This window comes from Amyelois transitella, chromosome 22 (genome assembly GCF_032362555.1).
Source record: "Amyelois transitella isolate CPQ chromosome 22, ilAmyTran1.1, whole genome shotgun sequence".
NCBI classification, from domain to species: domain Eukaryota; kingdom Metazoa; phylum Arthropoda; class Insecta; order Lepidoptera; family Pyralidae; genus Amyelois; species Amyelois transitella.
The window spans coordinates 2,671,996-2,695,393 of record NC_083525.1 but is presented as its reverse complement, the minus strand read 5'-3'; the positions used below and the strand labels follow the sequence as shown (position 1 = coordinate 2,695,393).

The window sequence follows — 23,398 nt, the reverse complement described above, 5'->3', positions numbered from 1 at the left end:
ATCCTTTCCTAGTTGCATACCAAACGGCGAAGAAAACAAGGACTTTGATCGAAATACAGGGAGAAAACGATCACTGCTATCGTGTTTTTCCACGAATAAACTTTTGTCCTTGTCTTGCTTTTAAGCATCAAGTTTTAGAGCGAAAGAGTCAGATTTTCTGTAAACATGTGTTGGCAGCTAGAATTGCCCAGATTTTAGATAAATTAACCTACCATGAGGTGACCCATGATCAATATTTAATGTTACTCAATTCTATGTTCGATTTGGAAGATAACAATGGATGAAGGGACATCAGAATATTATTTTACGGCCTCTATGGACTCTGGGAAAAATTTATGCAATTTATTAAAGGCAATACAGTTTCAAGAGGTAACTCTAGATATTATTATTATTTTCTAAAGATACCAAATGTTGTTATAGACTGCAGTAGAGCCTGAAGTAAAAAAAAAAATTCAGGCTCTGATTTCATTTATATTTATGGACTATTATTATCCTAATGAATACATTAAATTAATTTCTTTCAGTCTGCTGTTTTCTGTGCATTGCCTGAGGGTCTAAAACTAACAGTAGAGGAAGGGAAATGTGTGCAAGCCTCAGCTTATGTGCCTTGTGATAACTTCACAGAGTATCGTGTGAGGGATGATGTAGATGTTATGTTCAAGGTAAGAAATCAAAGCATTCTTTTATTATAACTTAATTGTTTACCAAGGCAAAGGAGGCGACTGAATGATAGACAATCGGTTTGAGATTTGTTATTTATTATAATCACACAGCCATGTATCAATGACTATTTTAGAAAGTTATGTACATGAGTTTGAATACTTACCAATGCTCTTAAGTACTCAGTGACAACATCAATTTTAAGCAGGTAAGGTTTACCTGCATAAGTTGCGGAGGTCAGATGGGAGTCGTGTAAAAAATGATGCATCGAATCCAGGGTCCATTATCAATACCCGAGGCTTCTCTCTGGAATGGTGAGGATGCAACTGGAACTAAAAGCCAGGAGGAAGAAGAGAAGAATTCATGGGGGATTGATTCATTGGTTTTGTCATGGAAGACTATTAGTATGGAAATACTTTGATCCATCATTAAGCCATACAGCCAAATGTGACCCTGCAGTGATTTCAAGAACCAAAAATATTTATTCTTATGTGTAAAACGTCATACAATCCATCAAAAAATTTCACAAAAACCTTTTTAAACTTTCTAGATCAGTATAGCAGTGCTAGCCGAATGTCTCAATATATTTGGGTCTGGTGAAGAATCCAGTTTGAAAATGTACTACAGATGTGAAGGATCGCCTCTTTTGCTTGTGTAAGTAAGGCATTTTATAACATTAATCATATTACTAAAAGATCAGGTCAAGTTTACTCTTAACCAACCAGCTTGTATAAAGAGGGAAATTAATGTAGATGATCATGTTGGCTGATAATAGAATAAGGTTAATATTCTCTTTCTTCTCTTTACTAGTTGTTGCACAAGGCTTTGCACCCGTGGGGAATTTCCATAAAAATATACTTAATTACTCAATTCAATTTCAAGTAGTCACTTGAAGGTATACATATATCTCTGCCAACTCGCGTCGAAAGCTATTTTGAGTTTATTTCTTACAAACCAAAACATAAATATTTTCTGAATATAATAATAATATGATTTGTATGTCTTGAAGCTAAACTATCTGTCTACTTTTAGCCTTCCCTGGAAGATCGTAAATAGTTATGAAAATTTTAATTTTATTTGAATAAAGGTTTATATTATTCATCCGCACGTGATACAATTAATGCAAATCCTGTCTTAGAGGACTCAGAGACCACATAAGGAACCTAGTGAACCTACATGCCAAATCTTAAGACCCAGTGATTAAGGGCTGTGCGTGCATTACCTATCAGTCACTCAGTAACAGAGATTCATATATAAGTATAATAGACTAGCCCTATTGCCGCGGCTTTGTCCGCGTGTCAGTCTCTTTTTGTGGAAAGTATTTTAGGAGTTGATTATTTAAAAATGTAAACCCAGGTACGCTTGCTTTACCTATATGCATACCATATTTCATTGGAATCGGTCCAGCGGTTAAGCTATGAAAGCGGAACAGTCAGACTTTTGCATTTATAATATTAGCAAAGGATTAAACATACATACATAAAATCACGCCTCTTTCCCGGAGGGGTAGACAGAGACTACCTCTTTCCACTTGCCACGATCTCTGCATACTTCCTTCGCTTCATACACATTCATAACTCTGTTCATGCAAGCTCGGCGGTTTATAGGATTAAACATTCCAGATTACAGCCCCAATCCGTCAACAACGTGATGACTGACTGCGAAATCTTCACCCAAACAGCGGACTCTGTCCTGGAACTTCGAGATGAGGACACCCCAGAAGTAGCCAAGCTGGTGCTCAAGGCACCGGCTTTCCTCGGCCTGTTGGCAGATATAGAGCGGTCCTGTGATATAATCGAGTTGAACCTGTCACCGGAACACCCTAACGTCAGTATTGTTACCTATGGCATGCAGGTTGGTATTTTTGTTTTTTTTTAAGATACTACATACGCGAGTGAAATTTGGATGTATCAAAAAAAACCACAAAGGCAGGAAAAGCGCGGTGGAAATGAGAGCGTCATGGAGTATAATCGGTGTAAAATTGAGTGAGAGAACAAAGATGTAGTGACAGGAATAGAAAATTGAATGCTTAGATGGTTTGGTCATGTGAATGAAAACCTTGAATAACAAAATATATAAGGAGAGTGAATGGAAACCGTGGTGTGTGAAGGCCTGGGCGAAGGTATCTCGTTGAAATGCTTAGAACGCCTATGGTTTATCTTCTCTCTCCAGTTCCAGTTCCCATGGAGAGCACGCTCAGATGAGACTGAGTTATCAATAAGCCCCTTAGACGGACATACCTTGATCAAATCGGACGTTCTAGCAAAAGGTCAGGTCACGAAAATACTCGAAACCGACGAGCTTGCATAAGGAGACTTATGAATGTGGATGAAGCGAGAGAAGTATGAAGGCAATCCTTTCATACTTCTCTCGCTTCATTTCTTTTTACTGTGTAAATTTCTATGCAATAAAGATAGGCGACATTCAGCTGGATTTGAGCAACTTCATTTTTATGTTATTTCAGGACAGATCATGCATCGACGTTCCCAAGTCGTCAGAGATGGTGCAAAGCTTCAGTTGTGACCAGCCCATCACTTTGAAATACCAGTTGCATCACATTAGACTCATCATGAAGGCCTTAGGCATATCTACTAAGGTAAATAACTTTTATATAAAGAAAATCAAAATGTGGATGAAGCGAAAGAAATATGCATAGGTATTCTAACAAGTGGAAAGATTTAGGCTCTGCTTTTCCCCTCCGGGGAAGAGGCGTAATTTTTATGCATTAAAAGAATTATAAGTATTTTAGTTTGTTATCAACTCAAAAACGAATGGAAAAATTTTGATGAAACGTGTCATATAGATAAACGACACCTTTTTCTACCCAGTAAGAAAGGAAGAAAAGTGTGATACAAAGAAACATAGTTTATATCCCTTGCGGAGTAGACAGAGCCTTGAATAGACTGAAAGGCCGCGTTCAGCTGCACCGCTCAATTTGTGTGCGGTTTCTTGTAATAAAACTAGACATTTTATTTGCAGGTAGTTTTAAGGTGCAGTTCCAACGGCTTGCTCTTGCTGCAGCTGAAGCTAGAAGACCAGAGGGATCAGAGGCAAATGTTTTCAGAGTTCTACATTGTTCCATTGCTTGACGATTGAAGTAATGGACTAAAAAAATTTAGTTTTCTGAAAAGTATTAGATATTTTTACATTAATAAATACACAACTTTCAAAGTAGTATGTTGAAATAAAGGCTGTGAAAAATAAACGAGATGTTTACAAAATATAAGTTTTATTTCATTCAAAAATTACATAACATTGTATCTAAGGAATGTTTCTTCTAACGCTGGTTTTGCTATAAACACGGACCGCCATGGACAACCGATTTTTTTTTACTGGCAGAGTGAGGCATACAGATAATTTTAATAGATATTTACGTTCAGATGCAGGCTTTGTAAACCTTTGCAAGAATTTTAGTTATTACGGGAGTAAATGACGGCCATAAGGTGAAATGAACTAAAATCTCAGAAATAATAGAGGATAGTTAACATTACTTACTAGGGATTCCGAACACATATTACAGTAAATACCAATTTTAAATTACCATGGCATGAAAAATATCTTTAGCCTGTGAAGATAATAATACAAAGTATGAAATATGCGATTAAACATATTCGTAAAATATCTGAAAGCAAATACAAATTCACTCGATATGGCTTCAAGAACAATCTAGACAAATTCTCCAAACTAGACGCACCACGCATCAGCTATAGAAGCTGCTAGTGTATTCAAGAATTAATAATAATAATATGGTGTTGTGCAGTAAAGCGTTTGCAAAAAGTACATTTCCGTATAAAAACCTATTTTATATATTTGGCTACACATCACTATTGAAATACAATGAATTATCTTACACATCGTAGATAATCACTTATGTTTTTGTAATGGCCCTTGATTGGATACAGAAATATAACACAGCAGCCATTCAATAGGTGGCGCTACAGAGAATTTTGCCCATACAAATTGTAGACCAATCGCAAGATAAAAGTTTCTATGGTTATTCAAAGTTTTTTTTTGGTTCCGATAAAATAATTCAGACTGCCATCGCCCAACGCATCTCTCAACACACCTTAACTGTCTTTATTTCAATTCCAACAATATTGAGTTCGACTATAAGTACGTATTAATTTTCCTCGCCAAAAGTATCTAATTATATCTAAAATTGATATTTTTTAAATTTCAATATTTAAACACTTTAAACAATTTTTGACCAAATTTTTACAACTACTTATACTAGGCTTACAATGAAGCATATATATCCTTACCTTTTCCTTCTCATTCAATTTTAGTCTAAAATTTAAGTCGAAATGCACCCGAATATTCAAACACAAAAATATCACTAATTGATTCTGTCTCTGAATCAATTTTAGGGATGTCTGGATAATAATTGTTGATTTGCTCCATAAGATTTCTTATGTTCATAAATTCTTAAAAGTATTTCGGTGCCTGTAGAAGGTTTTGGATGACCAGTATAACAAGTCACCAGTGCTCACACTCAGTAGTTTGGAGAGAATAAATTATACTTTGAATATTCAGGTGTTATGATGCAACTAATTTTAAGCTAAATTCCCAAGAACATAAAAAAAATCGGTCTTTAAAGTATTTGATTACCAAACTCCACTACCAAAAATGTTATTGAGATAAGATTTGAGCATTTTCATTTCCTAGAAGAACATCAAAATACCTGTTTCATTTTAAAATCTCGCTGTAAATATCTTCTAAAACTTACAAGAAGTAGTAAAAGGATGTTATTTTTTCATTGGAGTTTTTGACTCTTTTTTTTCTGTCGACGAAACGACAATTAGATTTGTCTAACGAAGTTACCGATGATGAAAGATTATGTCGTCGAACCGCCAATAGGCCAAACGGCCTTGGAATTCATTATTTTTTTGCTGCCAGAAGTGCTAGCGTATGTTATTAGTTTAACATTATCTAGCTTTAAATAAAGAAGTATTTAGATACTAAATTAACTTGGGAATTACAACGCTCTCATTTCTATTCTGCTAACTATGTTTGACTAGACACAAAATAACCCTATCAGAGCACTAGTAGCACGAAACTTAGTTTCTTTTATTATTTCTCTAATGTTTTCCATGTAATACTGTATACCTGTTTAATATAATATTGGTGAATCTCAGTACCATCTTAAAAGTAACGGAATAATTAAAACTGTTCGCTTTAGGGTCAAAACACACGTAAGTGGATAAGTGAGAGTCGGCGAAAGATCTGGAACTATTTAGATCAAAAATAAAATTTACCAATCATTCTCGCAAGTTCCAGATCTTATTTTGAAGAAGCCAAGCTCTGTTCGACTTACTTTATTAGCCTTAAACCAATTATCACGGCGGTGATAAGAACAGTTGATGCTCTCAAGTGTGAATCAACCCTATATGTAACATACCGGTACCGGTACCAATTGAGGTAGATACACATCGCGCCGTATAAAAGGGCGTATTGACGTAGTCATTTCGTGAAAATACCCCCTCGTACCGGTCCATTTTGTAATTTATACGACCGGTACCAACCAAGGCCAGAGCAGTACCGGTCGCCAAACATATACATTGCAATATAACCTATATTGCCTGAACTTTTATAACTTCGATCAACTAATGATACAAACAAACGTAAGTACATCTTGTTTCCCAAACCTTACAGGATCTACACAAGATTTTTAGCATAATAAACTAGGTACGTACGAAGCTTAACATTACAATTTGGCTATGCCTTTACCCATAATGATTTTACGATATTAATTAATACTAGACACAATTTATTGCACTACAAACAATTTCCTAAGCAAAAAATTAAATGTAAGAATGCCATAGGGCCCAGCAAAGGCAAGATTTCACTTAACTTAATTCCAAGGGCTGCAAGCCGGCTTCCTAAATTCTCCAATTTCTTCTGGTTCTAATAAAATATTTTTTTCCCAAACCGAATCACCAAATCAATATGTATTTTACAGTCTCCAATTAAAATCATTAATTTTTTTAATATACTATATTGTGACTTATCTAACATAGCAGTTAATTACAAGATGAGTACAGGTATTGCGTCTGCTCACACGAAATCAGGTCTCAAATAATTAGTATTTTTGGGAACAAGTTCAACGATTAGTACTTTCATGCATAAATATCACGCCAAAAATTCGTTCCGAAAACTACCAGTACTTCAGAACCTGATTCGCAGAATAACCTAACCTTACTATCGAGCCCAGTTTGATTACCAATAAAACAGATAAATAATATAACACTAACCCACCTTAGAAATGATATTACGATCTTCAATTAGCATATAAACATACTTCCTATAATCATAATGTTGCTAAATTCTACTTTTTGCAATAAATACAAATCATAACCTAGCTCTTACAGTAAATTAAGGAATACCTATAGACATTAAACATTCAATTCAACATAACACACTTACAATACTTGAAAAGAAATCGGCATCGGTGAAGAGCTCGGATGAAATGACGTATCTGTTTGTGATAGGTGACTATTTCATTCCACCAATCAGGGTAATAAGCATTCGTGTTACGATATCACTGGCCGAATGAATCAAGTCACTTGGTTTCCAGGTATACCTTCTTTTAAGTAGCTCAAAAACTAACTATAATAATTATGTATTTAAACACAAATTACAGATGAATGAACACGGTCATTCGATGGAACAGTATATAGACAAAGTAGGAAAGATATTTTGGAGGTTAATATCACTTTTTAATTATTGTTTGTTATATATTTGAACACTTATTTCTTATATATTTACTGCAGTGCGCTAAAAAAGCATCGGGACAAGGCATTTCATAAACTTATTCGCGTGGTGAAAATCTGTCACGTAAAACTCTTTCACTTTAAGTTTATTCATCATGGTGAGGTTACCGTATTTTTCTTCATTTCGTTAAAAATTAATCGAGACCCTTTCACATGATATAGTATTCAAAACATTATGATTCCTTATTAAATACTTAAGCCTATATTTTGGTATATATTTTTAACCCAATGCACAATTTTATGATATTCCTAACTACTTCAAACGACCCATTTACACCTTTTCTTGACATTTAAGTAAACAGATACAATACACCGTGCATAATCGACCAATCACGTTACTTCCGGAAAGAACGCAACATTGTGATTGGTCGACGCAGCTTCCCTGAACTATCAACGACTTTGCTTTACCTTTCAGTAGGTATTAGACGAAACTGTACTGATTATCCACTGCTCGTATGTCGTGATGGGCGCCACTCGCGACCAATAGGGCTTCTAGTTCAGCTCTGCGCATACGCACGTCGCTCCCATGGGTTACACCAAGCTGAAAAAAAAGTATTAAAATTAGTGTATTTTTACATAAAATGACAAGGCAAGCCAATAGCTATTTCATTTATTTTTTAACTAACTCATCGATATTGTATGGGCTTTAAAATTAGTCTCATATTTATTGTAATTTACATGTAAAAATCCGAAACGTACTTTTTATTAGTTCTAATAACACTACTCAATGTAAAATGAAAGCTTATAACACTAAAAAGCAAACAAATAAGTGATACAAAAACTTACCAAAAATGAAGGTGCATACAAAAGACAGGCACAAACGAAGAAAAAAAAAACATACAGAGCAAATAAAAAAAACACAAAGCCATTCCACAGAATAAATTTAATAAAGTAATAAAATTTACAACCAATATTACTTTTAAAGCTCGGAAGAACATGGTGTCACTTCAAAACGTGAACAATATACTAAAATCAATACTCGGCCGTTTATTTTACACATGAAAAAGACTGACATTTTTGTAGAGCGTTATCTCAGTCTTACATATAAGCCCAACAAAAAAGAAGCATATGATCACGATGTGCAAAATAAAAAACCGGGCATTAAGAAACGTTAGTACCTATTACATTAACAGTCCGTATCAATGACTAAATAACTAATAAATAGTTCCTTAAAATATATTTAGACATGGCATTATTAAATGTATCAACATTTTTACTTCAGTGTTGCCATGTTTCAAATAAAGCCTGTTTTACACTTGATACCACTTACATATAGCTCCCACCGTGGTTAAAGAGTTTGTTTATCGATCCGAAAGCAAACCCGGGTTCAAATCATGAGCATTCTACATTGTTTATTTTTAATAAATGACAGTTTCAGGCTCACATCACTTTTCAGTTAGAAAAACGACTCGGTACTTCGAAAGGCTCGTTAATCCGTAAGTACCGGTCGCCATTTTCTGATCGAGGTTTAAACTTTACCACTTGGGTATACATTATAGGTAAATCTGATACCGAATCGATGTAAACTTTATACCAAATATAATTGGTAATCTAAGTAAACATACCAAAATATCTAGAAATATATAAATACATATACAATCAAATGCAATGGATTGGGACTAATGATTAACACAAACTACATTAAAATGTGCTATTTCTAATAACATGATAAAATCTTTACTTGAAGTAACCTCTAAATTGCGGTGTACTCTTTTTAGTTCGAATAAGAACTAATTTCAAATTTGATGGTGGGGAAATGATAAAAAAATAATGATCCGACAGAAAGATTTTTGTTATTTTTTTTTATATGTACTGTTAATAATTTACACTTGTCATAAATAAAACTGATAGCCAATTATAATTAATGATATATTTTATGAAAATAATTGGCAAAACACACAAAACATGACCCAATATAATATTGTCTTAATAATATATTTATGGCCTTTATATTTACAAATTAGTATTTATTACATGCTTCATAAGAACATATAAATTAATAATAAACGCTTTCAAGATTCAATGTGATTAAAAATTAATCAGATCTAAATAATGTTTAAAAACAAGGCCATATATACAGTTATATAGACATTAACTGTACAATATTTTATATGGCAGTTGATTAAATAATAGCTTCTTAAACGGTCAATAATGACAGGCAAGGTAGACTTGACCATCCTAGAAATTTGCAGACACTCTACTCCGCAAGTATGAGATGATTATTGCATACATCAAATGTATGCTACAAGATGATAGGCCTAATTATAATTAGGCCATTAAAATAATTATTCTAGGTCCACTTGTGACCTAATTATATATAATGACACCAATAGACCTCCTTTCGTCTTATCTGATAGACATAAAATTCATGGTTAATGGTGGAATTCAAAAATTCAAATACATAGTGAACCGGCCTTTTAGTCCTTTCAAGACTTGGCTGACTTTGGCTGTGCCTACCTTGAAGGGGATATATATAAAATTCATTTATGTGGACAATAAGCTAGTAAAATGACTATAATTAAGGTTAGCAGCTCACTGGCTTCTTATTTTCATCCTGACAGGCGAAAGAGCCCGAGAAAGCAGCCCGTTTTCTGATCAATAAAATTAAATATAGAATAGAATGAGACTATAGTTACGGACACTAAATGCATAATGACAACAAAAACTTGTAAAATGACTTTTTAATTAATGCTTGCCTCACTTGAGAGTTATTTTCATCCACCACTTATTTAGAATAACTTTGTAGCCCCTTTGCTGTTCGTGAGTATAAAGTGCGACTTTGTTAACAGACACTAAATGCATCAAGTGTTGACAACAAAAAATTAACTATTTAACTGTTGATAGGCTAACTTGGGTTTATTTCCGTCCTAGCAGACCATGTTTTTGATGAATTTAAGATTTTAACCTCTTTTAACGTGAGTACAGTATGAAACTATGATTACGGACACTAAATGCCTCATGTATTGACAACAGAAGCTTGCAAAACTATGTAACTGTTGATAGGCTCACTTATGTTCTATTCTTGTACAGGCAAACCAAATATTTCCGCCGTGACAGACAATGTTTTTTGCTGTCCAAAAGTTATAGAATGAGACTATGTTTTCATACACTTAATTTAACGTGTTGACAACCAAAGCTTGTAAAACTATGCGACTGTTGAAAGGCTCATTTAAGTCTTATTTCCATCTTAGAAAACCATGAATTCCGTGAGTTATAACATTTACAACTCTTCTATAGTTTGAGAGTATAGAATGATACTGTGTTTACGGACACTAAATGCATGTATATTGACAACCAAAGCTTGTAAAACTATGCAACTGTTGATAGGCTCATTTAAGTCTTATTTCCATCTTAGAAAACCATGAATTCCGTGAGTTATAACATTTACAACTCTTCTGTAGTTTTAAAGTATAGAGTGAGACTGTGTTTACGAACACTAAATGCATGTATATTGACAACCAAAGCTTGTAAAACTATGCAACTGTTGATAGGCTCACTTGCGTCCTATTCCCGTCTTGGCAGACGACGTATTCGGTGAGTGTGACGTCGGCCGCCCCTCCACTCTCCAACGGTATGGGGTGAGCCCGGAAGTGCTCCAACATGTCGTGAACGTTCGGAAACCAAAGATGTTGCACTCGACATTGGCCGGTCTCGCTTAGCGTCATACGGAGGTGTTTCGCTCGGCCCTGGAAAGAACATTATTCTTTAGAATTCTTTTTCTCTTTTGAGTTTCTTGAATTTTAGAGGTTGGTAATCATCAATAATTAACTCTATTTTGGAGAAAGTTGTACAGGTAGAATTTTTTGTAGAATTCTGTATTGCATATTCGTAAAACTTAAATAAAGCTTAGCATTTCAAATTATACAAATATACTGAGTGTAGCCCGATACAATCTTAAATAATAAAACATTAGCATCATCCCTGCTATATCATAACTGCAATCACAAATATTGTACATGTCAAAATGTGCAAAATAATAATTACATTTATGAAAAGAGAACCATATTCAATCAATATCTTACTCTTTTGAAGTCAGTTAAATTTCTATAACCTTCTCCAAAGTGTAACAAACACATTCCTATAAAACGCATCAAAATCAGTTCAGCGAAAGGCGAGACAATCACGCATAAACAAACAGAGAACCTCCCTTATTTTCGAAGGCGGTAAAAAAGTGTCTCATACATACACACATACATAAAATCACGCCTCTTTCCCGGAGGGGTAAGCAGAGACTACCTCTTTCCACTTACCACGATTTCTGCATACTTCCTTCGCTCCATCCACATTCATAACTCTCCTCATACAAGCTCAGCGGTTTCGGGGTGTATCATAATCTGTGTTTGTATAAAAAAAAAAGTGTCTCACTTGGAAATTGAAAGTCAGCACGTATTCCCCTCGCCTGGTCTCGCTCTGGCGCACCAGGTAGCAGCCGTGCGCCGCCGCGCCGCCCGCCAGCACGCTCGCCGTGGCCGCCGAGCGCGCCAGCGTGCCGTGGAACCACGGCCACTCGGCGAGCGACACGCGGGACGACTCGCACGACTCCTCAGCTATTGAGCCTGGAAGTGTTGAGTGTGTTGAAACAATGTTGTTGTAATGACATATTACAAATTAGACTTAAATTTTGATTAAATTTTGCAGTATGTCAGAATAATAAGAATAAAAGAATAGGACCATTTTATCTTTTTCCCATGAAATTTGGGATTCCTCTTTTAGGCGATAGGCAAGCAACCTATCATTATTTGAATCTCAATGCTATCACTGAGCCAAACAGCTGAACATGGCCAATCACCCTTTTAAAGACTGCTCTGTCTAACCTGCAAGGGGTATAGACGAGATTATATGTATATTTATATGTCCGAATAATTATCTGACATGGGATGCATGACTAGATGTTCCTTGATGCATATGCGCTATAATGTTTTTATTTCATACCATCTCCTTTTATCATCGTTTTTCTTTTCAGCTTATTATCTGTGCTTAAATTAAGGTTCAGGTCAAGAGTACTCGACGAAACCGCCGAGCTTGCATGAAGAGAGTTATGAATGTGGATGAAGTGAAGGAAGTATGCAGAGATTGTGGCAAGTGGAAAGATGTAGTCTCTGCCTACCCCTCGGGAAAGAGGCTTGATTTTATGTATGTATGTATCTGTGCTTCTCCTTCTAAATGTTAGCTCTGCTTTGTGTTTATAAAAATATCAGTACAAAACTTTAAAAATATAAAAATTATACCTAATTCAGCCTCCTCTGGCGTATCAGTTGCTAAATCAAGATTACTAGAGCTTGCAGGTAGGTCCCGTCTCGGAGGCAGGTCCGGGGGTGCAGGGTCTGGCATCCCCGGGAGCGCATCGGGCGGGGGCTGCGTGGTGGGAGGCGACCGCATGCAGTACTTGATCGTGGCCAGCCAAGACTTCATATCATCAACATCTTCTGCCTCTATTACGTATTCCATGTTGTTGTCAGCCTGTGAAAAGACAGTTAAGATAGAAAAAGCATTGACAGTGTATTTCACGTGCCATTATTTGTTAAAATTACAAAAATCAATTACAACTGGGTGCATACCCAACAAGCTTCCTACGAGTGTCCGTCAGTCAATTATTTTAAGAATCAGCTAGACAAACCTTAAAAATCTCCAAGCATCAAAATTCACACGCATCAGCTTAATGAGCTGCTAGTGTGTTTAAAGTATATAATATAATATCTTATATATAAAATTCTCGTGTCACAATGTTTGTCTCCATACTCCTCCGAAACGGCTTTACCGATTTTAACCAAATTTTGCATGCATATTCAGTAAGTCTGAGAATCGGCTAACATCTATTTTTCATACCCCTAAGTGTTAAGGGTTGTCCTCCCTAAACATAGAAATTACTTAAAAAATATTATGGCAAAACAACGTTTGCCGGAACAGCTAGTATAATAATAATAATACCCATTAGGCAGATAGTATACGACACACGGCAGGTGCCTTATGGATGAGGCTGACAAGGGACTGGAAAAAGTGGAAAGATCTAAATGAGGCCTTTGTGTATAAAGGATATGCTGATGGAGACTGATGTGTTTTTATTATAACTGCTGTATATGTGTTATTATAAATTATAAATCTGTAAGTCAGCAATATAGGCTTTTGAAATTGAAATTGTTTACCCACCCATTAAGGTTTATGTGATATAGCCTAGTAATTAACAGTTTTGGTTAAATATGTTAAGCTGTTGGTTCTGCCCCTGTAGCATTGTTTAATCACAAAAAACTATCACTGTTTTGCTTTTTGTTATTACGTGAAACTGTACAGTGATAGTTTTTCGTGCGATAAAAAAGGTGTTGCGCTTGCCAGGGGCTGATCCTCACCAATAGTAGATGTCATATAAACTGAATCGTCCATCCTTTGATACTTACATCAATACATAAATATCAGTAATCTCTGGGTGCATGCCCATTGCTTTCAGTCAATTTGGCATAAATATTATAAAATATTTTTTTATTTAGACATTACAGATTATGACAACACTAGAGGCCGCCCGCGACTTCGTCCAAATGAAAACCCTATCAATCCCGTGAGAACTCCAGGATAAAAAGTAGCCTATATATTAATTCTGGGTCTTCAGCTACCTACATACTAAATTTCATCATAATCGATTCAGTAGTTTTTGCATTCATAATATAGTAGGATTGGCAACAATATATTTTCCTTGAGCAATGAAAAGCTTGTTACTCTAAATGTAATGAATATAAATATAAATAGAAAACACAAAAGAAATATTTAATTTGCTTTACCTTCAATACAAAAGTATTTTCATGATCAGGCATCTCTAAATCGGTGGTTTCCCGAGCCTCTGATATTAAGAAACAAAACACTCCACTTCTCGGTTTCTGTGACTTTGGAGGCGAGTAGAATTCCAACATGTACCCGCCGACAGTCTTCACTAGCGCTAATCTACATTTCTCCCACTTCTGTGGGCTCCCTGGCTGCTCCAAACTCTCGGGTGTTAAATAATTCACCAAACCTTCTTTCCTACATTCTACCACAATTTTAGCTAATTTAGTCTTGTTGTGTTTGTTCAAGTTCGATGATAGTTCCACTTCATCTGAATGCTGCTTTTGGAACAACCCTTTCCCTCTTCTGAGACCCTTGAACGATAACCTCCTGAAAAAGGGTTTGTGTTGCGTTTTCGGCGAATCATTATCCTCTGAATAATCACTCTCGTCGTGACCCGTGTGTGTTCCGTTTGGCACTTTATGTAGGGTCTTCAGTTTTACCATTTCAAACTCAAAATGCTCGGAAAAACATTCACAGAATTTCTTCATAAATTCTTTGTTTGTGACCGGTGGGCGTACGACGTGGTCATTTGTGTTGTTTTGTAAGTATTGTAAGCATGCCTTGGCGAAGTCCTGAGCGGCGGTTCTGGCTTGACGCTCGCAGAAATCCACCCAGCCATCAGGCTCGCCGTCCGAAGGACCCGCCATGGCAAGCAGTCTCTTTAACAGCTCCACTTGTGATATTTCCTTGTGCACAACATTAAAATCTTAACTTCACACAACTGTTCAATATATTAGAAAAACAATAAGAAACGCTTCACATTATAATTTTTCAATCAAAAATCAAAATATAATCACGATGCTCGTCAAAGGTTTTCTCGCGAAAACAAGTATTGTTGCCATTGTAAAAAGATTTCAATTCAACAACAAGCATTTTAGTGTGTTGCTATTATAATAATAAATGGAAATATTTAGTATTTTGGCCTAAAACTAATATGTAAAATAACATTTTTATATACCTACATACATAAGTCCCAAAAAAATTATCTAAAATCATACTTTTCAAAAACGAGAGAAAACCAAAGATAAAGAATAACTATACAAATTCTTCGTAGGTACCATGTGACCCATGGACGTAATATAAATGGACGGAGGTAACTGAAGAACTATCCTACGGAAGTAGCCTAAGCATGTAAGTACTTTTCCTGCATATCTAATTAAACAAACCGGGTGACTAACATGGCGGTCTAGACCGCACTTCGCTTTGCAATCATATACATATTGCAATATATTGCAATCATTAAATTTGGCGTGAAAGACGTACTATAAAGTAAAATTGTGTCATATTTTACAGTATCTTGTTCATTCAAACAAAAATTTAAATTATATAGAACTTGATGCAACTATTGACCCGAAAGAACAATGTAGAAATCAAGCTTAAATTAATATACAAAAATCGAATTTTTTTAGCGTATTAATGCATGGGAATGATTCCCTAAGTGGCCAGAAATAAAATATATGTTTTATTTCCACCCATTAAAGCCTTATCGATATCGATATTAATTTTAGCTTACACTGAGTCACGCACTCTTATACATTTCAAAACTGCACACAGCAAGAAACGGACACGCATATACCTACATAGTCTGTCTATAGACACTTAGATTCCACTAAAAACCAGCGTGAAAAAAAGCCGAGTGGTATCTTTTTGGTGACCAAAACAAGCTACAGAGCTTAGTACGGAGCACGGAGTCTAGAGTATCCACTTCATATGGCACGACGGCTTTTGGCTTCGGCTTCAGGGCTTGTGGGTGCCGGATCTCGTTAACGTCAATCAACTGGTTGTCTGTCATTTGGTTATGTCAGTCCTTAGGTGTAGGGATGTGACATTGCTGATAAAAAATCGATTTTTATATAATCGATTTATTTTTTAAGTATGAAAAATCGATTAACAAATAATCGATTTTTCTTAAGAAAATAATCGATTTTATTATATTGATAGATTTTTTCCTAATTTTTCAATTTATGTCAAAATAAACGCCATTTACATTATATTAGGGATGTGACATTGCTGATAAAAAATCGATTTTTATATAATCGATTTATTTTTTAAGTATGAAAAATCGATTAACAAATAATCGATTTTTCTTAAGAAAATAATCGATTTTATTATATTGATAGATTTTTTCCTAATTTTTCAATTTATGTCAAAATAAACGCCATTTACATTATATCAATAGATTTATTCATTAAAAATAAACAACAGAAACAGAAAGTTCTTATAAAATCAACACAAATTAAAGTTTTTAACAATCAAGTTTGAAAAATGAAGTTTCAGCAACGAATAATGAATAAAATATCAACCGAATGTCGGTAAAATACTGTTCATCGACTAATTCCATCTCGAGAATGTTTGATTAAATTAATCATCTAAACTGTTTTAAGAGCACAGAAAGAATGCACAGATGGCGTTGATGTAATATTATGGAGCTATGATAGTATTCTTTGGCAGTTCGCGTTCCGGGCTCCAAGCCAGAAGACAAAAACGTAATGTTGGAGTGCATTTATTGTATGATTATAAAAATCGATTTTTAATCGATTATTAATTTAAAAAAAATCATGAGTAAAAATCGATTTTTCCTTTAAAAAAATCGATTTTTAATCGATTTTTTCCATAATCGATTTTTTTTTCACATTCCTACATTATATCAATAGATTTATTCATTAAAAATAAACAACAGAAACAGAAAGTTCTTATAAAATCAACACAAATTAAAGTTTTTAACAATCAAGTTTGAAAAATGAAGTTTCAGCAACGAATAATGAATAAAATATCAACCGAATGTCGGTAAAATACTGTTCATCGACTAATTCCATCTCGAGAATGTTTGATTAAATTAATCATCTAAACTGTTTTAAGAGCACAGAAAGAATGCACAGATGGCGTTGATGTAATATTATGGAGCTATGATAGTATTCTTTGGCAGTTCGCGTTCCGGGCTCCAAGCCAGAAGACAAAAACGTAATGTTGGAGTGCATTTATTGTATGATTATAAAAATCGATTTTTAATCGATTATTAATTTAAAAAAAATCATGAGTAAAAATCGATTTTTCCTTTAAAAAAATCGATTTTTAATCGATTTTTTCCATAATCGATTTTTTTTTCACATTCCTACTTAGGTGAGTCAGCCTGTCAAAACTGTCAATCGTAATATCGTAAGACGTCAAGTCAAGACGTGGTCGTCTCATCGCTAAAGAAGCTGCATTGCTGCAAAGTTTTCTAAATTTCCACTGTTGAGAAAATAAGTAGCAGAATATCTTAACCTTTATATATTGATACTGCATGATGGCAGATATAGAGAAACTCACTCTCAGTAAGTTGTTGCATTTGCTTTTCTAACCTTACTATAAACATATGCTTAAATATAAATAAAAATATTTTAATTTTATTTTCCAGAAGAGATATACACATCAGATAAGAATGGTGATGATACCACTGGCAATGGGACTGAAGAGAAACCATTTAAGACCGTTTTACAAGCGATGCGCTTCGCCGGTAAAGAGCCCTTCCCTACGATCTACGTGGACGCAAAAGATACCACTCAGAAATATGAAGTCGTGGCTAAGTCCCAGTTGAAGAAAATCCAGAAGATTTGGGTGAGAGAGTGCCATAAAGCCGCTGACAAGGCAAAAGCTGAGGAGGAAAGTCATGAAAAGAGGTCCCAAAATTTAGAAGAAGCAAAAAAAATTGTTCTTAAATTGGACCCGAAACTTCCTAAAGCTAAAGTTTTGAAAATATCTGAGGGTAAGTTTGTTCAAAATAATGTTAAGTTAAGCATTTCACAGAGACAAGGTGCAACAACAATGCAATATTATTTTTTTATGTGGCAACTGTTAATAAGTTGCATCATCTTGTTTGTAATGCAACTACATGTAATACAGTGTGTGTTGTTACTTTGTAATGCAATTACAATAAAATATTGCTGGCATAGACAAATATAATGAATTAGCATCAAAATAAACTTTTAAATGACCAAAAGCATCCCTTAAGGCAAAAAATAAAGCATTAGAGTAAAAGCATTCCTTAAGGTCATATCAACTTTTTTGCTGCATGTGATATTTTCAGAGTTTTTCGTCAATGATTCTCAGGAATAAGTAATTTTTTTAAGGCGGCTGTGATGTCATGAAAACCCCCAATTTTATGCATAGACACACTCTTGCCAAGAGCAACGTTTGTATGGGACACTTTTTTGTAAACCTTCACCACCTAAATACAGATTATATAAGAGAAGTGTTGATATCTCTGGAACTATAATATGCAGCGAAAAAGTTCATATCACCTTAAGGAATGCTTTTACTCTAATACTTTATCTAAGCCCTGGCATCATAAAAAATAGGGCATAAAAATATGCCAAAAATAAGTCCTTACAAAAAGTGATCTATCACTCTATCCAACACTGACCTTTTTTTCCTTGAATTTTCCAAGGGAATGGAACCCTGTACAAAACTTAGTACATATAGTAATTTGTATACACACCACATATAAATAGATATCTTATATTCATAATGGTTTAACAGCTGAGCAAATACACAGGTCTTAAGAAATCTTTCATCAGTAAAGAAAAAATTGGAATAGATGTGATTTTAAAATGAGAATCAGCAAAATTATTCAGTTGATCTAACATAAACCAAGTTACGTCTACATAGTCAATACCGAATTGGTGAATATGAATGGAAACAATATTTATACATTTTAATATACAGGTTTATAGCACAACTAGCTTTTACCCGTGACTTCACTTTCTTCTTCGCATCTTCAAAAAGCGAATTTAAATTTAATGCCATTTAACAAAAAAGCAACTAAATAAACACACTACCTATACAAACAGAATTAAATTAAATGTCACCTACAAAAAGCGACGAAATTGGCTCCACTTATAAAAAAATACATTTTCGGAATTTCGCAAATCCCATGGGCACTATAGTTTCTACCGGGATGTACAGTACCCTACCTTCTTCAGACTCTTTATTATATATATACCTATGTGATATTTCAAGAAAAATTCAATAACCTGTGAAGAGGTACCAAACAAAAAGAGAACGTGTACCTACTACCAGTGAACTATTACATTTTAATGAAAGTACAAACAATAAATTTTTTTTTTAATAAATAATTTTGCGTTTTATATATTCAGTTTACCTCCACAGCTGGCGAATACCGGGGCAAGCGTATATGCGTCCGCGGTTGGGTGCACCGCCTGCGCAGACAAGGGCGCGGGCTCACGTTCATGACCCTGCGAGACGGCACGGGCTTCCTGCAGTGCGTGCTGCACGGTCAGCTCTGTCAGACGTACAACGCGCTGGTGCTGTCCACAGAGTCCTCCGTCAAGCTGTGGGGCACCCTGGAAGCGGTGCCTGAGGGCAAGATGGTGAGTATGAGTGCTTACTGATTTTATTGTTATGAAAATGTTATTTTTGATAATGGCCCATTTTAAATTGAATGCTAGATTGACGTAGAAAATATGGTAGTCAGATAGGTTGATCTTCATGAATACCCGAAATTGGCGAGCTTGCATGAAGAGAGTTATGAATGTGGATGAAGCGGAAAGAAAAAAAGCAAGTAGTCTGCCTACCCCCCCCGAGAAAGAGGTGTGATTTTATGTATGTATGTATCTTCATGAATATGGATGAATTGGTTGTTAGGGATGTGGATGAAGTGAAAGAATTATGAAAGAAGTATGCAAAGATTGGTAAGTGGAAAGTGATTTTATGGGTGTGATTTTATCTTCATTTGATCTTTAAAATCCTTCTTGCATAAGTCTGAGGCAAGTTGGTGCATGAAAAGAAGTGTTTTTTTTTGTATATTGGTTAACACAGTCCCCAAAGTCAGTTGTCAGTTGCTTTTTGGTATTATTCAGATTTGGCCTATGAGAGCTGTGACTATGAATTATGTCTACACACATATAATGTAGTTGTTATGTGTATATGTACTTACTTCAGCTACCAATGATTTTAAACTAGTTGAACCAGTTCAATCATTAAATGGCCAATTATGTTACTTTAATTATATAATATTTAATTTAAAATGAATTGTTACTAAACCTAGAATAAGTTAAAATAAATTTTTACTAACACAATATGGATACAAATCTGAAATAAATTATTATTATATGTGCCGTGTGGTTCCCGGCACCAATACAAAAAAGAATAGGACCACTCCATCTCTTTCCCATGGATGTCGTAAAAGGCGACTAAGGGATAGGCTTACAAACTTGGGATTCTTTTTTAGGCGATGGGCTAGCAACCTGTCACTATTTGAATCTCAATTCTATCATTAAGCCAAATAGCTGAACGTGGCCATTCAGTCCTTTCAAGACTGTTATCTCTGTCTACCCCGCAAGGGATATAGACGTGAACATATGTATGTATGTATGTATGTATTTATTATTATTTTATTATTAAGCATCATCTTTTTCCCACAGGCACCAGGCGGCCATGAGTTGACAGCAGACTACTGGGAGCTGGTCGGGCTCGCGCCGCCAGGTGGCGCTGACGCCATACTGAACGAAGAAGCTCATCCCGACGTGCAGCTAGATAACAGGTGAGGGGTAGGCAGTACAATTCCTGGCTTGAAGTTGTACTCCCGTGGGAATTTCCATTGTAACTTATGTTACTCCTGAATGTTTCGTCTGTCGCTGTGAAATACATACATGTAATCACGTTTTATCCCTTACGGGGTAGACGGAGCCAATAGTTTGAAAAAGACTGAAAGGTCACATTCAGCCGTATGGCCAACTGATAGAATTAAGTAGAATTCTTAAGTCGCCTTTTAAGACTTCCATTGGAAAGATATGGAGTGGTAACATCCTATTCTTAAGTGCCGTGAACCACACATTGTGCCAAATAACATAAAAATCGGAGAAGTCTGTATAAATGTATTTGTTTATTAAACAAAATATTTATATTTACTTAGGACATTCTTCTTTAAAACTCAAGACGCTACTTATTTTTCTGGAAGTGGATCCCAGACCGTGTTGTAGAGAAGCGTTGTTTAATTTAATTCCCCATTTAAATATTCATTGTAATCAACAATGCATACATACATACATACATATAGTCACGTCTATATCCCTTGCGGGGTAGACAGAGCCAACAGTAATCAACAAAGAGGATATAATCACTACGTGGTGATCATTTTTTAATCTTCATTCCAGGCACATCATGATCCGCGGTGAGAACACGTCAAAGGTGCTGCGCGCACGCGCCGCCGCGGTGGCCGCTTTCCGCGATCACTTCGCTGCGAGGAAGTACACCGAAGTGCACCCGCCTACCTTGGTGCAGACTCAGTGTGAAGGCGGCAGTACTTTATTCAAATTTGATTATTTTGGGTGAGTAATCGCACTTGTTATTTTGTTTTGTTAATCGACTTGACGAAAAAAAAGGAGTAGGTTCGCCAATCGACCGTATTTTTTATGAAGGTAGGTGGGATTTTTGTATTGCGATTGTGAGTGAACTTTTTCCGACTTTGTATACTTTATCTTTCTAATTTACTGTATTTTTGGGTTCTATCGTATGTACACTACAGATATTACAAAAAAAAAACAAACAAAACAAAGAGCTAGTATAAACTAAATTAAATTGATTGGTTTTGATTTTTAATCTTTATTTTACCTTTTGACATTTTTAAATTTAAAATGTAAGTATATTTTGTATCACCCGTGTTTAGTTATAAGTAAGTACTTCAATTCAAACACAATGTAATTGTCAAAAGTACCCGAAACCGCCGAGTTTGCATGAAGAGAGTTATGAATGTGGATGAAGCAAAGGAAGTATGCAGGGATCGTGACAAGTGGGAAGAGGTAGTCTCTGCCTACCCCTCCGGGAAAGAGGCGTGATTTTATTTATGTATGTATGTATGTATGTAATTGTTGTTAGTGAATAAATAAATAAAATGTTTCCTTTGTCCTCCACAGAGCAAACGCGTACCTAACACAGAGCTCGCAGCTGTACCTGGAGACGTGCCTGCCCGCGCTGGGCGACGTGTACTGCATTGCGCAGTCCTACCGCGCAGAACAATCGCGCACGCGCCGCCATCTTGCTGAGTGAGTGTTCATTTACATACATATGTACATACGGTCACGTCTATATCCCTTGCGGGGTAGACAGAGCCAACACAGTCTTTAAAAGACTGAATGGCCACGTTCAACTATTTGGCTTAACGATAGAATTGAGATTCAAATAGTGATAGGTTGCTAGCCCATTGCCTAAAAAATAATCCCAAGTTTGTAAGCCTATACCTTAGTCGCCTTTTACGACATCCATGGGAAAGAGATGGAGTGGTCCTTTTCTTTTTTGTATTGGTGCCGGGAACCACACGGCACATTATTTCTTCTAACTAACCAAATTTGGAGCAATAATTACATACATACATACATAAAATCACGCCTCTTTCCCGGAGGGGTAGGCAGAGACTACATCTTTCCACTTGCCACGATCTATGCATACTTCCTTCGCTTCATCCACATTCATAACTCTCTTCATGCAAGCTCGGCGGTTTCGGAAATTACTTTAATTGAAATTTATTCTTGTTATTTACAGATACAGCCACGTGGAAGCGGAATGTCCGTTCATAACGTTCAACGACCTTCTCGATAGGATCGAGGACCTGGTCGTGGACGTGGTCAACAGAGTGCTGAACTCCCCCGCCGCTGAGCTGGTCTATGACCTCAACCCCAACTTTGTGGTAAGGGAACTGTTTGATTCCAACACGGAAGTATTTATATAAAATAAGGAATATATAGAAAAACATTATATATAATCACGTCTATATGTCTTGGTGGAAGAATGAGGCAGCAGTCTTGAAAAACTAAAAGGTCACGTTCAGTTGTTTGGCTTTATGTTCGAATTGAGATTCAAATAGTGAAAGGTTGCTAGCGGAATAATCGTAAGTGTACCTACCCCTTAGTCGCCTTTTAAGAGAAACATTCGAGATGAATTATTGACCTCGATTGCCTATTTTCGTTAAATTTCAATCATCGGAGATCAATAGAAACCTAAGAATATATGGATTACGTCTTTATTCCATACCGGATGGACTGCACCAGCAGTCTTAAAAATACTGTAAGGCCGCGATCACCTTTATGGTGAAATCGAGACTTAATTTCAAAATTATCTATCTAAATTTATTTTATGTATAGGTACTAATTTATTTTATG

The 23,398-nt window shown here is 35.5% G+C and overlaps 3 protein-coding genes across 3 annotated transcripts in view; 2 read left to right on the top strand and 1 right to left on the bottom strand.

The window, feature by feature from the left end:
• The first annotated feature begins 142 nt into the window (after positions 1-142).
• LOC106137087 (cell cycle checkpoint protein RAD1) lies at positions 143-3,875 on the top strand. The gene is made up of 6 exons (XM_013337842.2): positions 143-369; positions 525-662; positions 1,211-1,314; positions 2,283-2,514; positions 3,125-3,256; positions 3,640-3,875. The coding sequence occupies exons 1-6, from the start codon at positions 277-279 to the stop codon at positions 3,754-3,756; spliced, it is 816 nt and encodes a 271-aa protein (XP_013193296.1). The 5' UTR covers positions 143-276; the 3' UTR covers positions 3,757-3,875.
• Positions 3,876-7,101: 3,226 nt separating this feature from the next.
• Positions 7,102-15,092, bottom strand: LOC106137086 (SH2B adapter protein 1). The gene is made up of 5 exons (XM_013337841.2): positions 14,201-15,092; positions 12,659-12,890; positions 11,796-11,986; positions 10,928-11,116; positions 7,102-7,971 (listed from the first exon to the last, which is right to left on the bottom strand). Exons 1-5 carry the CDS (start codon positions 14,888-14,890, stop codon positions 7,852-7,854), a joined length of 1,422 nt encoding a protein of 473 aa, XP_013193295.1. The 5' UTR covers positions 14,891-15,092; the 3' UTR covers positions 7,102-7,851.
• A 2,309-nt stretch (positions 15,093-17,401) lies between these two features.
• LOC106137094 (asparagine--tRNA ligase, cytoplasmic) overlaps positions 17,402-23,398 on the top strand; it is an 8,231-nt gene continuing 2,234 nt past the window's right edge. Inside the window, exons 1-7 of the mRNA XM_013337852.2 lie at positions 17,402-17,557; positions 17,641-17,988; positions 19,392-19,612; positions 20,666-20,784; positions 21,398-21,571; positions 22,157-22,285; positions 22,782-22,926. Of these exons, the coding sequence (XP_013193306.2) occupies positions 17,527-17,557; positions 17,641-17,988; positions 19,392-19,612; positions 20,666-20,784; positions 21,398-21,571; positions 22,157-22,285; positions 22,782-22,926 (1,167 nt within the window). The 5' untranslated portion in view covers positions 17,402-17,526. The remainder of the gene's footprint in view (positions 17,558-17,640; positions 17,989-19,391; positions 19,613-20,665; positions 20,785-21,397; positions 21,572-22,156; positions 22,286-22,781; positions 22,927-23,398) is intronic.